Genomic DNA, 12120 nt, shown 5'->3' with positions numbered 1-12120 from the left:
ACACTTCATATTTTACCGTAATATTTCATCTGGAATCCATTTCTGCGGCCGAGCCCTGAGAGGTGTTTGCCTCTATCAAAGAACCGTTGTGGTGACATTACGATGATGGATCCAGACATAATGAGCAAGGCCCCGCATCTGCGCACCATATTGACTTCTCGACCGCTTCTTTCCAGATCGAGGAGGACACCTGGCAGAAATATTATCTGGAGGGCGTGGCTAACGAGATGTACACAGAGTATTTGTCCAGTGCTTTTGTGGGCCTAACCTTCCCCACCGTGTGCGAGTAAGTACCCCCTCGTTGGCCGGCCGCTCGGCCAGCCCGCCGTCCACGGTAGGTTTTGTGTCGAGCGGGAGCCGGAACGCACGTGTCGACCGACAAGAAGCTCCTAATATTCTCCGGGCCGCTTGTCTTCCAGACTGTGTTACGTGAAGCTGAAGCTGTTGCTCATTGCCATCGAGTACAAGTCCGAGCAGAGAGAGAGCAGGTTTGTATGGGACGAACGCTCCCGCCATTACTTTGGTCAATATGGCACCGACCGGATGCCTTTCAAACAAAACACTCTCAGGTGTCTTCTTGATTCTTTTACAGAGTTACGGAACCTCAGCAACAATTTAATAACCCGTTCTTTCTAGTGGACCAACAAATAGATTACAGCACACAAAACTTAATATCTTGGGATCATTTTTAAGATAATGAAATGCACATTTCAATTTCATGTCATTCCCCCCCCCCCTAACTTTTCGTGTTTCCTTGGCTGCTTTAATACTGTACCTATAACCCCTCCCAAAATAGCGGCCATCTCAGTTGCCAAATCAGTATGAGGGCTACACTGAAAAGAAATCCAGTGAGGAGAAAAAGTCTTAATGTTATGAGAATAAATATTGTGAAAAAAGACGTCTTTTTGAGGAAGGGGGGTCAGCAAAGCAATCTGAGTCATGCCATATATTTGTTAAGAATATCAATATATCAATATTCAAGACTTGATTCTCATAAGATTAATTTTTTTTTCTCTAGCGTTCATTGTCACAATTGTGTGAAATGATTACTTTTCCTGTCAATTTTAAGAAATTGGTATTTAAGTGAAATTATTTTCTTTCCTTAGTATTACATCACAAATCAAATCAAATTTTGGAGTTGTCAGAAAAAGTAATTATTTTCCTACATTTTCAATTTTATTGTAATATTTTGGCTTTAAATTATTCTTGTAAAATTATTACTCTTAAAAATGATAATCTTTCGTGATTTTTTTATGATCAATGTAATTTGACACTTTGGTGCTTAATTTTTGTGTACTTGAGTATTTCTTCTTCTTTTTTGTGTGGCCCTAATACTCTGAACTCCTTCTTCCCCTTGAACACTTATCCGGTGTTTTTTCTTTTTTTTTTTCCTCCTATGCTCAGCACACCAGAAGCCTTATAAATAATCTGCAGATAACTGTTTTTACAATGTGTTTGGAAATGTTGGCTTTATCCCAATGGATTCTGAAGAAACTAGACATCATGCTTTTTATGAGCCGGTCACACAAAAAACGTGCCAATCAGCAAAGCATCCAAACGTTGTTCTCCTGTTTGATTTGAGATTTTGTTCTTGTTGTTTGCAGAAGCCGAAAGCGGTATGCCCTCTACCCTATCTTACTTCCAAAGTTCCGCCACTACTTTAATGCTTCTGACTTTGGGAGTTTGCCCCCCCCCCCAAGGAATATTCCCCAAACGCTATCTCACACAGGCCTCTTGTTTTTTTTTTTTTTTTCCCTCCTCCTAACTCTTTTCATTTATCTTTTTGATGGTGTCCCTATGTGCTAAATGCACTAACTTCTTTGCAGGCAGAGAAAGAAAGAAAGAGAGCAACTAGATGAATTGGACATGTTTGTAGGAGTGCTGTTTCCTTGTCTTTGCTGTCGTCACTGTACCAAGGCCAAACGCTCACCCTCTCCACATCTACCTCTTATTTGATTTGACCCGCCGCTTAGTTGATTTCTCTCACTTTCAGTTCCCTTCTTTCAGTTGTGACCTAACTATGTGTGTTTATCTTTTTGGGGGGGGATCCAATTACGTCAAATCTTGTTTCAAGTTTTTGCATCAAAATATGAAAGACTTGCTGCTGATAATCTTGTTCTACCCGCTGATTATATCTGCCGGCAGTGTTTAATACGTGTCTCGTCCAACATGGGTTGATTACACCATTCATTCAGAGAAAAAAAAAAAAAAAAGGCATGGACATTTTGGATAACATTAAGCATATCCAAAGTGAAATTTTCGCAGCCCCCTCCCTTCTCATATGCATTCACTTTTGCATTCCATGTCGTCACTGCTTCATTTATAGATAGACTGGGAAGAGATGTGCGAACGTGTGTGTCAAGCTACGTTGTCCGGTCACTCCCATACACTGTATATGTGTGTGTGTGTACGTCTCTCGAGTAGATGTCCTCAAGTAAGGTCACTTCCTGTCAGTTTGGTGTTTGCGAAACAATCCAACTGCACAGAAGTTACTGCAACCGTCTGCATCTACGTATACTTGTTACTGCAGTGGCCCCCCTCCTCTTCCTCCTCCTTCTCATGTCGTTTGGTATCTTTGCATGCTCTGAATATGACGCCTTCACATGGACTGCCTACCTTGTTGCTCACAAGATGAGGTTTCCACGCTCTTGGGAGTTTCCATTCGCCACCTGACCATGCAGTGCACCTGGAAATTCTCAGATTGGGGCAGCAATGTTTTGTGCAAGTGGTTTAATCGGTCTATTTGTTTGTTTTTCACTAATGTGCATGCTTATCTCTCTGGGGGGCTATTCAATCTGAATGAATTCTGACTTTTATTTTATTTTTTTTATACATGATGACTGAATGTGGACTTTGAAATCCTAGCCGCATGACTTGCACAATTTGAGATATGGATTCAATTGCTCCCTTGATATTTGTGATATGATTATTAGAGTGTGGCAGAGTCCAGAGGAAAGATATTACACTCCAAATTGATTTTAAACATGCAGCAAATGTCAAAATCTGATTAAGAGTCTTTCATCTGGGCTCATGTTGTGGAGGAGTGTGACCTTCGAGGTCTGTGAATTCTGTGTTTTGTTCAATTTGGTTTCACACTCACATCATTGATGACTGTTGCCCATAGGTAACCATTAATGACCTGTGTGTGTGTGTGTGTGCGTGCGTGAGTGAGTGTGTGTGCGTATGAGTGCGTGCGTGTGTGATGTTTCCTCTTCATGTCAGTCTAATTAATGGGGAATGATACAGCAGCCATTTACAGTACAGTCACACTCCCATCCTGTACTTTCATATTTTCATATAAAGTTAAAATGTAAATCAATATTTCAATCGGTTTTTACAAACCAAACCGAATAATGTATTTTTTAACAATTAGAATGAACTCATGAGGAGCCACTGTTCATTCCCTTGCATCCCACTGTCCAAGAATAACATACTATAACCATTTTTCTTGTAATGCAAATCTGCAGTCACGTCTACCTGTGTCATCACAATATTTGTCCAAGTGATGATAAGTAAAAAAAAAAAAAAATCCTCTGTGAGTTCAGATTGTTTTACACTCTGTTCCTCCGCATGATTAACATCCACAAATACTAGCTGATAGATAATGCTGCATTCAAGGCTGCTGGGAAAGTAGGAAATCACCTACTCAGAGCTAAACTCAACTTAAATTTTTAAATTAAAATTTCAATGCACGTTCAAACAAATAGTCTGTGTTTCAATGCTATTTGTAGCACTAGCCGTGTTACTTCTGCTTCGCTTGAATTGAAACTAGTCGGCGTGGTAGCCATTTTGCTCACTCCGCTCAAATGACAGTCTCCAAAAAAAGTAGCGACATAACCCACAGTTGGAGGAGGCTTACGAAAAGGTTTTAAAATAGCTTTAAATAATAACAACAAAAAATGTATGTATATTAAATGTTTTATCTGGCCAATGAGTTGAACCCGCCCCCCCTTGACTTTCTGATGAAAGCGTGTATGTACCATTCCTCTTGATTAGCATGTGGTGTCAGCCGTAAGCATGAGCATTGTCCCTCCAAAAATAATGAGTGCTTTGTTCTATTATGTTTCTCCCTCCCCAGTATCCTCATCAATCCGGGCAACCATGTCAAGATGCAGGAAGGAACGCTGGGCTTTTTTATCGCCAGCGATGCAAAGGAAGTCAAGAGGTAAATGCTGATGGTTCCCTGGTGCTTGAAGACGTACTGAAGATCCGCTTGTCTCTTTCCAGAGCTTTTTTCTACTGTAAAGCTTGTCACGATGACATCACCGACCCCAAGCGGATCAAAAAGTGCGGCTGCAAACGACGTGAGTATCCCGGCCTTTACGTGGTCCCTCCTTCTCTTGCCCCTCCCCTCCCTCCTCATTCCCCAACATTCCTTTGTGGATCTTTCTGTCTGCTACTTTTTCAATTTTGCTATTACGCTTCCCGTTGAGTCACTGCTGAGTGTGTGTTTAAAGGTAAATCGATTTCCAAATGCTGCGCTACAGTATGATCATCAGTTTTACTTGTTGGTAAATATTTAGTTAGTGTCATCTTTTTTTAGTTTGTTTGATTCAACCATTGTGTCACTTAACTAGTCTGATGGAAATTAATAACTTATTTTACTGTACATTTCTACAGGTGTGTCTTAATTAATTATATTATGCGATAAAAATGTATTTGTTGACACCTGCACATTTTTCATTTGAGGAATGGGAAATATATAAAGTAGAGACAATTGGTATTTTTTTTTAACAATAATATTTCTTCCAAAATGGTATGCATTAAATTCAAAAAGTCAATTTTGTCAATCTACATAAAGGTCAGCCGCAATACATCTCTATAAAATTATACAGTGAAGCAAACACCAAATTACACTCTGAGTGGACTCTTAACAACTTGTGTCCATTGTGGCAAAACTTACAATAATAGTTTGTTTTCACAGCGGTTAATATAGTAATATGAAAATATGAAATGCGCTAGCCACATTTGCGACCCAAATAATTAGAATTCAGTTGTTGTTTCACTCGACTTCCATTCACACCTCTCAAATCGATTCAACCTTAGCGCTCCAGTGTATATCATTTTACAATTCCAAAGTGTGATTCTTGTTGCCCATCGAAACATTTATATGAACCTTCAAGCCCCTCACTCATCCAGTGAGTAGCGCATATTTAGCTAAAAGGTCAGTAACAATTACATTAGCGAGGTAAAGCGGCGCTCGAAACTAGAGACTCACTAATTCCCGCTTTTGTCTGTGTCACCTCAATTCATCAGGGAAATGCGTAGCCTGCCCACTCACTAGAATTGGCTGACCTTTACACACCTCATTTAGACAAACTGTTAACTCCCAAAAAATCTGTTCTATCATATTTGTTTTTTGTTTTTTTTCCCCCTTCCATGTTTCTTTTTGACCAATGACACACTTTTTGATGTATTTCCTCCCCTTGCTGCCATTGGAAAACACCACTTAATTTTAACTACTCACTGCTAGTGATTTATTGTGAGTAAAAACCAAAACAAATGAGTGTTCTACTCTCTTCAAAGTGTTCTTTTATTCCTCCTCCTCCTCAGCAAATAGCACACTGTATCAATGTTGCATGTACCAGTGTAGCTTCTGCATCCCACTCCTCGCCTCTCATTTTGACACTGTGCTCAAACCAGCAGCAGAAAGGAGCCTTTTTCCTCACTGCTCCATTCAGATGGTGCTCTGAATAGGCAACGGTAGAGAGCGTGACACCGTGACCAAACACCACTAACCCACACGTACACACTCAGTGAACCCTTTTACACACTCCAGGAAAGTCCTCAAGAAATGCAATGCACATGTGAGATGTACACATAGACCTAAGCTATGAAGTGAGGTTTCAATCTGTCAGAGGAAGTTTTGTATGTGTGATCGTGCTTCGTGGGAACTTTTTTTTAAATCCCACCAAGCACACACCCTACAAAAAAATAAAATAAATAAATCACCCAATGAAAACAATCTGGGCTAACCTTTCGAGGTCAACTCAGCGACTGTCAGTTTCAATTGTCAAATTAATAGCTGGCCACTAGATGGTGCTATTGTGCCAGGAAATGAAACCCCATCATTTCAAATGTTCAGCGGGAAGACATGCAGCAAATGTGAACTTATAATTAAAATAGAAAATGTGCGACGTAAACTGGTCAATGCACCTCAAATGAATCAAACTGTCGCTTTGTTTCGATCACATGGGTGTTTCTGCATTGCCAGATCCACATTCGGCGTAGGCCTGATTCCAATTTGTGGTTATCCATTTTCAAGCCCAAAATTGTTGGGGATTGTTGCGCTCAAAGCGTGGAGTGTAAATCCAGCCGTTCGTTTGTCATCATCCTCTAGGCAGAAATCTGCTTCTTTGTGAGAAGTCAGAAGACATTGTCAGCGTGTCTGTGTCGTGTTCTCCATTACTCCACAGCACACTTACCATGTGTCACTGGAACATAACATACGTTGACTGTGGTCCCAGTGCCCCCCCCCCACCCACCCACCACCCCGAGTGAAAACTCTGAAGTGCAGAAGTTCCGGCATGACCCGATAGCCTCGCCGCTCTTGTCTGCCATTCTCTCCAAACTGCTTCATGACTGTGAACAGTTACCTTTGCACCTTCCCCCTTTCGTCGCTGAGACCCAAACGACTTTCTTTCTGCATGTTCTTCAAGGCCACACGCATGCACGCACGGGATTTGGATGATCCCCGAAAACCCGCGTGTCCCATTCTCTCCTCGGCCTGGAAACGTAGGGCTTCATTCGGGACGTTCTTGTCGTACGTGCGTCAAAGTCAAGTCAAAGATGAGCCGCGAGTGTCAAGGCGCCAGAGGCTATTAGTCGGCCGTCACTTTGCACCTGGCCAATGAGAGAATGGGGAGCGGGGACTGTCGGTGCACACGGTAATCTGGAGACGCTACTCAGGGGACTTTCACTCCCGCTTCCCTCGGGCCTTCACACGCAGGCAGACCAGATACGAACGAGCGTGACAGCATTTCAGCTGCAAGACTATTTACTGTCGATTGGCACCAATTATGTGTTTTTATCAAGTAATCCTACAGCAGTACGTTAGATGATGCAATTTTTCTTTGCATAAACAGAAAATTATTTGCATGCTCGACAAAAATCAAATCAAAAAAAAAATGTCAGAAAGTATTTTTTATAGGTTTTGATGACAGATTTATATGAAAACACTCGTCTTTTATATAAGCATAATGATTAATGGTAAATATTTTATTTGTGTAAAAGACTTTACATAATGTTTACATAATGTTTTGATTGTACAATCGTAAGCATTTCTATGAATCTCTTGTTTTTTCATTACGTTTCATACAATAATAATAATAATAATAATAATAATGACATCATCATGCAGTCTTTTTTTCCGTTTGTTTAAAATAGTAAAATAATAATAATAATAATAATTTATGTAATGAATTAAAGAACAATGATACATATCATAATGACATCATCAATCAGCCCATACAGTATTTTTTTTTCCATTTGTTTTAAATAGTAAACTTGTTAGTGTTTTAGATTTGACGAATGGCCCCAAAACATGTCAACATGCTTATCAGACATATTTGAAAAGTCCCAGAAAATAAACACCCCTGCAACAACACACAATGCACGTTAGAGTGAAGCTTCCCTTTGGGCGTGGAGCAGTGAAACTTCATTTGTGCAAGCGACAGCATGAGTTGGCACGCGCGGCACCGCCCGTAGAATAGCGCCATGGCATTTTTTGGACCGAGGCGCTGCTGCATGATGGGATACAGGTACGTGCTCCGCTCTTCTCAGACCCAGCGGTTTGCGGGATGTCAATGTAAAATGTATGACAAGTTTGTTTGAGGTTTGCTGCTGAAGACGTTGCTCATGCCTCTCCCCCTCCTCCCCCCCTGAATGCCTCCCCCTCTTTCTCCTCACCCTCTTCCCACTCTTATGGTTTTGCCTTTTTGACCTGTTTCGGCCTTAGCACGCAGCTTGAGCCCCCGAACGGCGCCAATGAATTCATTCGTGTCTCGACTTTGATGGGACAAGCTGAGCGTCACGACCAGAGCTTAGTGTAAATCTCGTGTGAACTTGACTCAATTGGGCATGTTTGTTTCACGGACGGGGGTTCAAGTCTGCTAAGGCCTGCACATTCTGATGAAGTGACCTTCCGACTTCCTCCCTGGATGAATAGTTTCTCCTCTTGCCATTAACCTGCTGCTTCTCCTCTCCTCTCATCCTGACACGTGACTGTAGCCAAGATGTCCGTCTACAAGCGAATGAAACTGGCATGTTGTTTTGATTGCGGCCGTTCAGAGCGAGACTGCTCTTGCATGTCAGGCAGTGTACATAGTAACATGGACACCCTTCAGAGGGCCTACCCACTTTCCTCTGTGTCTGTTCATGATTGCGCAACCACGTTACGTGCCTGTAAGTGACACCGCCCAACACATGCTGTTACGTGTCGTCTGTGACCTGTGCTTCCGTGTGTGTCGTTACCATGCGCTACAGCTACCGTAACGTGTGTACACGTGTAGCGGTGACGTTGTCCACGTGCAGTTGTGGTGCCATTACTTTGTGTAGATGTGGATTTGTGGCATAATTCACTTTTAGTTTCTTTTGTAATTGTCGATCACTGTTTTTCGGACTAATAATAAAAATAATACATTTTATTTATAAGGCGCCTTTCAAGGCACTTTTAATGGTGTAGCTAGCTAGCAGTCTTTCTGTCTTTCTGTCTATCTTTCTATCTTTCTATCAGTCTATCTATCTATCTGTCTATCTATCTATCTATCTATCTATCTATCTATCTATCTATCTATCTATCTATCTATCTATCTATCTATCTATCTATCTATCTATCTATCTATCTATCTATCTATCTATCTATCTATCTATCTATCTATCTATCTATCTATCTATCTATCTATCTATCTATCTATCTATCTATCTATCTATCTATCTATCTATCTATCTGTCCTATCTGTCCTATCTGTCCTATCTGTCCTATCTGTCCTATCTGTCCTATCTGTCCTATCTGTCCTATCTGTCCTATCTGTCCTATCTGTCCTATCTGTCCTAACTATCCTAACTATCCAAACGTTAAGGTGTGTGGATATGTGTCTCAGTTGTCTATAGATAGCAGATAGCAATCACTAGTTTTTGCTCTCTTTCAATCACTTTCCAACTCGCTTATCTATCTATCTTTAATTGTATGTTGCTAGCTAGCACTTCTGTACTTTGATTGGGTTTTTCTCACCGTCTTCATTTATTTATCATGCTCATTTAGTTTCACTCAGTGTATCGTGTCTTTTGGTGGGTGTGTAGTGTTGTGGCTCTGTGGTGCTGCTGTGTTGTACAATACTGTAGATGGCCAGCTAGCTATCGCATGCTGCATTTCGTCATGCAGTTCTGTGATAAAAAATCACTTCTGGAGATTGACTGTTGTGTTTTTGACGATTGTTGACAATTTAAGGTAAGATGTGTGTCCGGGAAGAATGGACATAATGTTTCATTGTACAGGTTTATTCTGCAATGTAATGGTTTGTTATTATTATGCAATGTACATTTGGTGTAGCAAACCCTGAGTTCACTTTTTTTTAAGTTTGTATTTTTGTTAGTCTTTCTTTCATGTTTTTGTTGGCCTACTCCAAATGAAAGATTTAGGACAATCAAATAAGACCATCGGCCCTAAGTTAGGTTGTAATATCGCTGATCTCACAGATCAGAGTTGGTTCACACTGTCTATCTCCGTGTTTAACAATATTATCATCCCAAAGAGAACCCCAGCAGAAAACACGAAATGAAAAACCAAAACAAGATGTTGGCTTGATAGGGATATTGTGATCGCACAAAGTGGGCAAATCGCCTCTCTGCCGTTTGCTCTTGAGAGGGTTGGAAGGACTAAATTGTCTGTCGATTAGACATGGCAGCGGTAGGCCCGGCTATCAAAGCCCGGGCCTCCGACGTGCAGATCTGATTTCCTCTTCAGCATTCTGCCGACGTCGGCCGACTCAGCCTAGATTAATGTCAAACGTGCCATGATGAGTTTAGTTTGGCCCCGTGTACTTCGGCACTGCGCTGGTATCCCTCGGTACCAATTACTGGCCATTACATGGTTACTGATCTCACTTCTCCCTCGAGCTCCTTGTAGGATTTCAGGAAAGCCTCCCCTTCCTTGGATCCTCCTTCCCCCCCATCTGTATGAACAAAGTGAGTTTTAGCGAAAGAGTGCTTGTCAAGTTGAGGATTACTGGATTTCCTCTTGCCATTTCCTGTTCTTCATTCTACGACCAGATAAGACATCTTTATACGTGATGACTTCATGCCTTCTTGTGCATCTGGACTAGATTTTCTTTGGTCGGAAAACTTTTACCGCTTGCACTATTTAGGCGGATTTGTCGAGCTAAGTTGCTATGGAATCCTGTGATTGTTGGTGGCTGCCACTGATTTGGGTTATATTAGCCGATATTAGATTGTGCTTCACCACTCATAGTTTCCCATGTACTGATTAAGTGTGCAGCTGAAGTGAATGAAAACAGATATGCGAAATAATTTTCAGACATCGGAGCTGCCTATTTTGTATGCAAGACAAAATGACACCAAAGTTACAAAGAGACATTTTTTACAAACAGTGTAACATGTTTACAAAAACAGAAAAAAAAATACTGAATACCTGATTGTCATGCCCAAAGGTTGCCAAGATGATGTACTCAATTCTCCTAGCAGTCTCAGGTCTGTTTTATGTCCTGACCACCAAGTGTTGAGATACAAAAGATGATATCATCAAATGTTTGCATGAGGAACAAGGGGTGCGGTCTTGTGCTATTTGGCTCTATTTCCAAGGCTTTTCCGTGACCTTCCATCGGTGCGTACCAGCATGCGTCTTGCCTCTCCTTGTGCATCTGCATCTGATTGCTGGAGACCTTATCTCTCCCGACACCGAAATTATGTTTTCATTTTCCCGGCCCTGCTGGTCCGTCACTAAACTTGCCCTGACAGCTGCTGTCCACCAGGCAGACGGGGACACAAACCCCCCCACCCAGCTCTACCCTCTTTCCCGGGATGCTAGCCGGTTAGTCCGCCGCTTTGGTGGCGCAGGCAAATCGCTACGGACAGATGCCAGGGCCACTGTGGGTTGTTGTATGAGGATCTGTGTCAGAGGCCAGCCTTAGGCGCTCATTGTGACCTTTAGTGATGGAAAAGACCCTGAGTCGAGAGTGTCAGCGCTGCCCAGTTGAGTTAAGTGTCCACTATGTTCATTCCGTGTCTCCTGAGTCAGGGTCGCTCGCGTATGATATAATGGAAGTGGATAATTACGCTGCTAAACACAAACATCAGAACTGTGACAAACTCAGATTTGATTTTGACGCAAAACTCAGCAAAGTTTAACATTGCTGGCAGTGTACACATTTAGACGAGTCAGATAACGACAACTTGGAGGATCCGCTCGCATCACGGCATTTCCGCAGCTGTCGTCCTGGCTCTAACACTAACCCAGCAAGCGGATTAATGGCCCCAATTTTATGTGCATTCAACAGTTCCAGAAAGGTGTCAGTGTAAAGGAAAAACACTTCTTTTGAATATATTAGGGATGGGCATCATCATCAATTATTTGGCCAAAACTTTCCCCTTATTGAAATGGTATTTTTGATTTTTTCATCTAAAATAATATTTGAAAAAGAAATGTAGCATTGGATTTTCTGATTGGGATTTCATTAAATGCCCATCTCTAAAACATATCATTGTTCAGATAGATTTGTTCACCGTCTTGCATTGTTCTCCAGATTTCATCGAGCATTTATCATATTCAAATGTTTTCTAATTGTTCACATCAATCGTGGTTAGTTTGAAAATGTTCTCTATAGCTCTTTAGATTTCATTGTAGATGAAGCACAGCACATCCTGACAATGGACAAATCATTTCATTTCCCTTTTATGAAGCGCATTCCACAAACCATCTTCATTGTGTTTTCCTCATCCATTTACTTCCATTCCGCATTCATTTCGATTAGTCTGATGTATGCATTGATGTCTTTCACTTCATTTCCATGCCACACTCTTACGTTGATGTCTCTTATTTCCTACTGTGTGCTTCACGGCATCCTTTCTCCCCCCGTGTGACCTGCCACTTGTCTTTGCATTCTC

At 41.5% G+C, this 12120-nt stretch overlaps 1 protein-coding gene across 46 annotated transcripts in view; it reads left to right on the top strand.

Moving 5' to 3' along the window:
* The window catches only part of kcnma1a (potassium large conductance calcium-activated channel, subfamily M, alpha member 1a), a 103812-nt gene that overhangs the window by 65437 nt on the left and 26255 nt on the right, over positions 1-12120 (top strand). For 11 of the 46 annotated variants that reach the window (XM_037272284.1, XM_037272280.1, XM_037272294.1 and 8 more), the window contains exons 15-21: positions 177-286; positions 420-488; positions 1605-1616; positions 4079-4165; positions 4228-4304; positions 5474-5482; positions 8230-8403. In XM_037272284.1, coding sequence (XP_037128179.1) covers positions 177-286; positions 420-488; positions 1605-1616; positions 4079-4165; positions 4228-4304; positions 5474-5482; positions 8230-8403 — 538 coding nt within the window. The remainder of the gene's footprint in view (positions 1-176; positions 287-419; positions 489-1604; positions 1617-4078; positions 4166-4227; positions 4305-5473; positions 5483-8229; positions 8404-12120) is intronic. The other 35 variants (XM_037272300.1, XM_037272288.1, XM_037272287.1 and 32 more) reach the window with 7 other exon arrangements.

This window comes from Syngnathus acus, chromosome 15 (assembly GCF_901709675.1).
Source record: "Syngnathus acus chromosome 15, fSynAcu1.2, whole genome shotgun sequence".
NCBI lineage: Eukaryota > Metazoa > Chordata > Actinopteri > Syngnathiformes > Syngnathidae > Syngnathus > Syngnathus acus.
The sequence above is the reverse complement of the archived record's forward strand: the minus strand, read 5'-3'. Positions and strand labels throughout refer to the sequence as shown.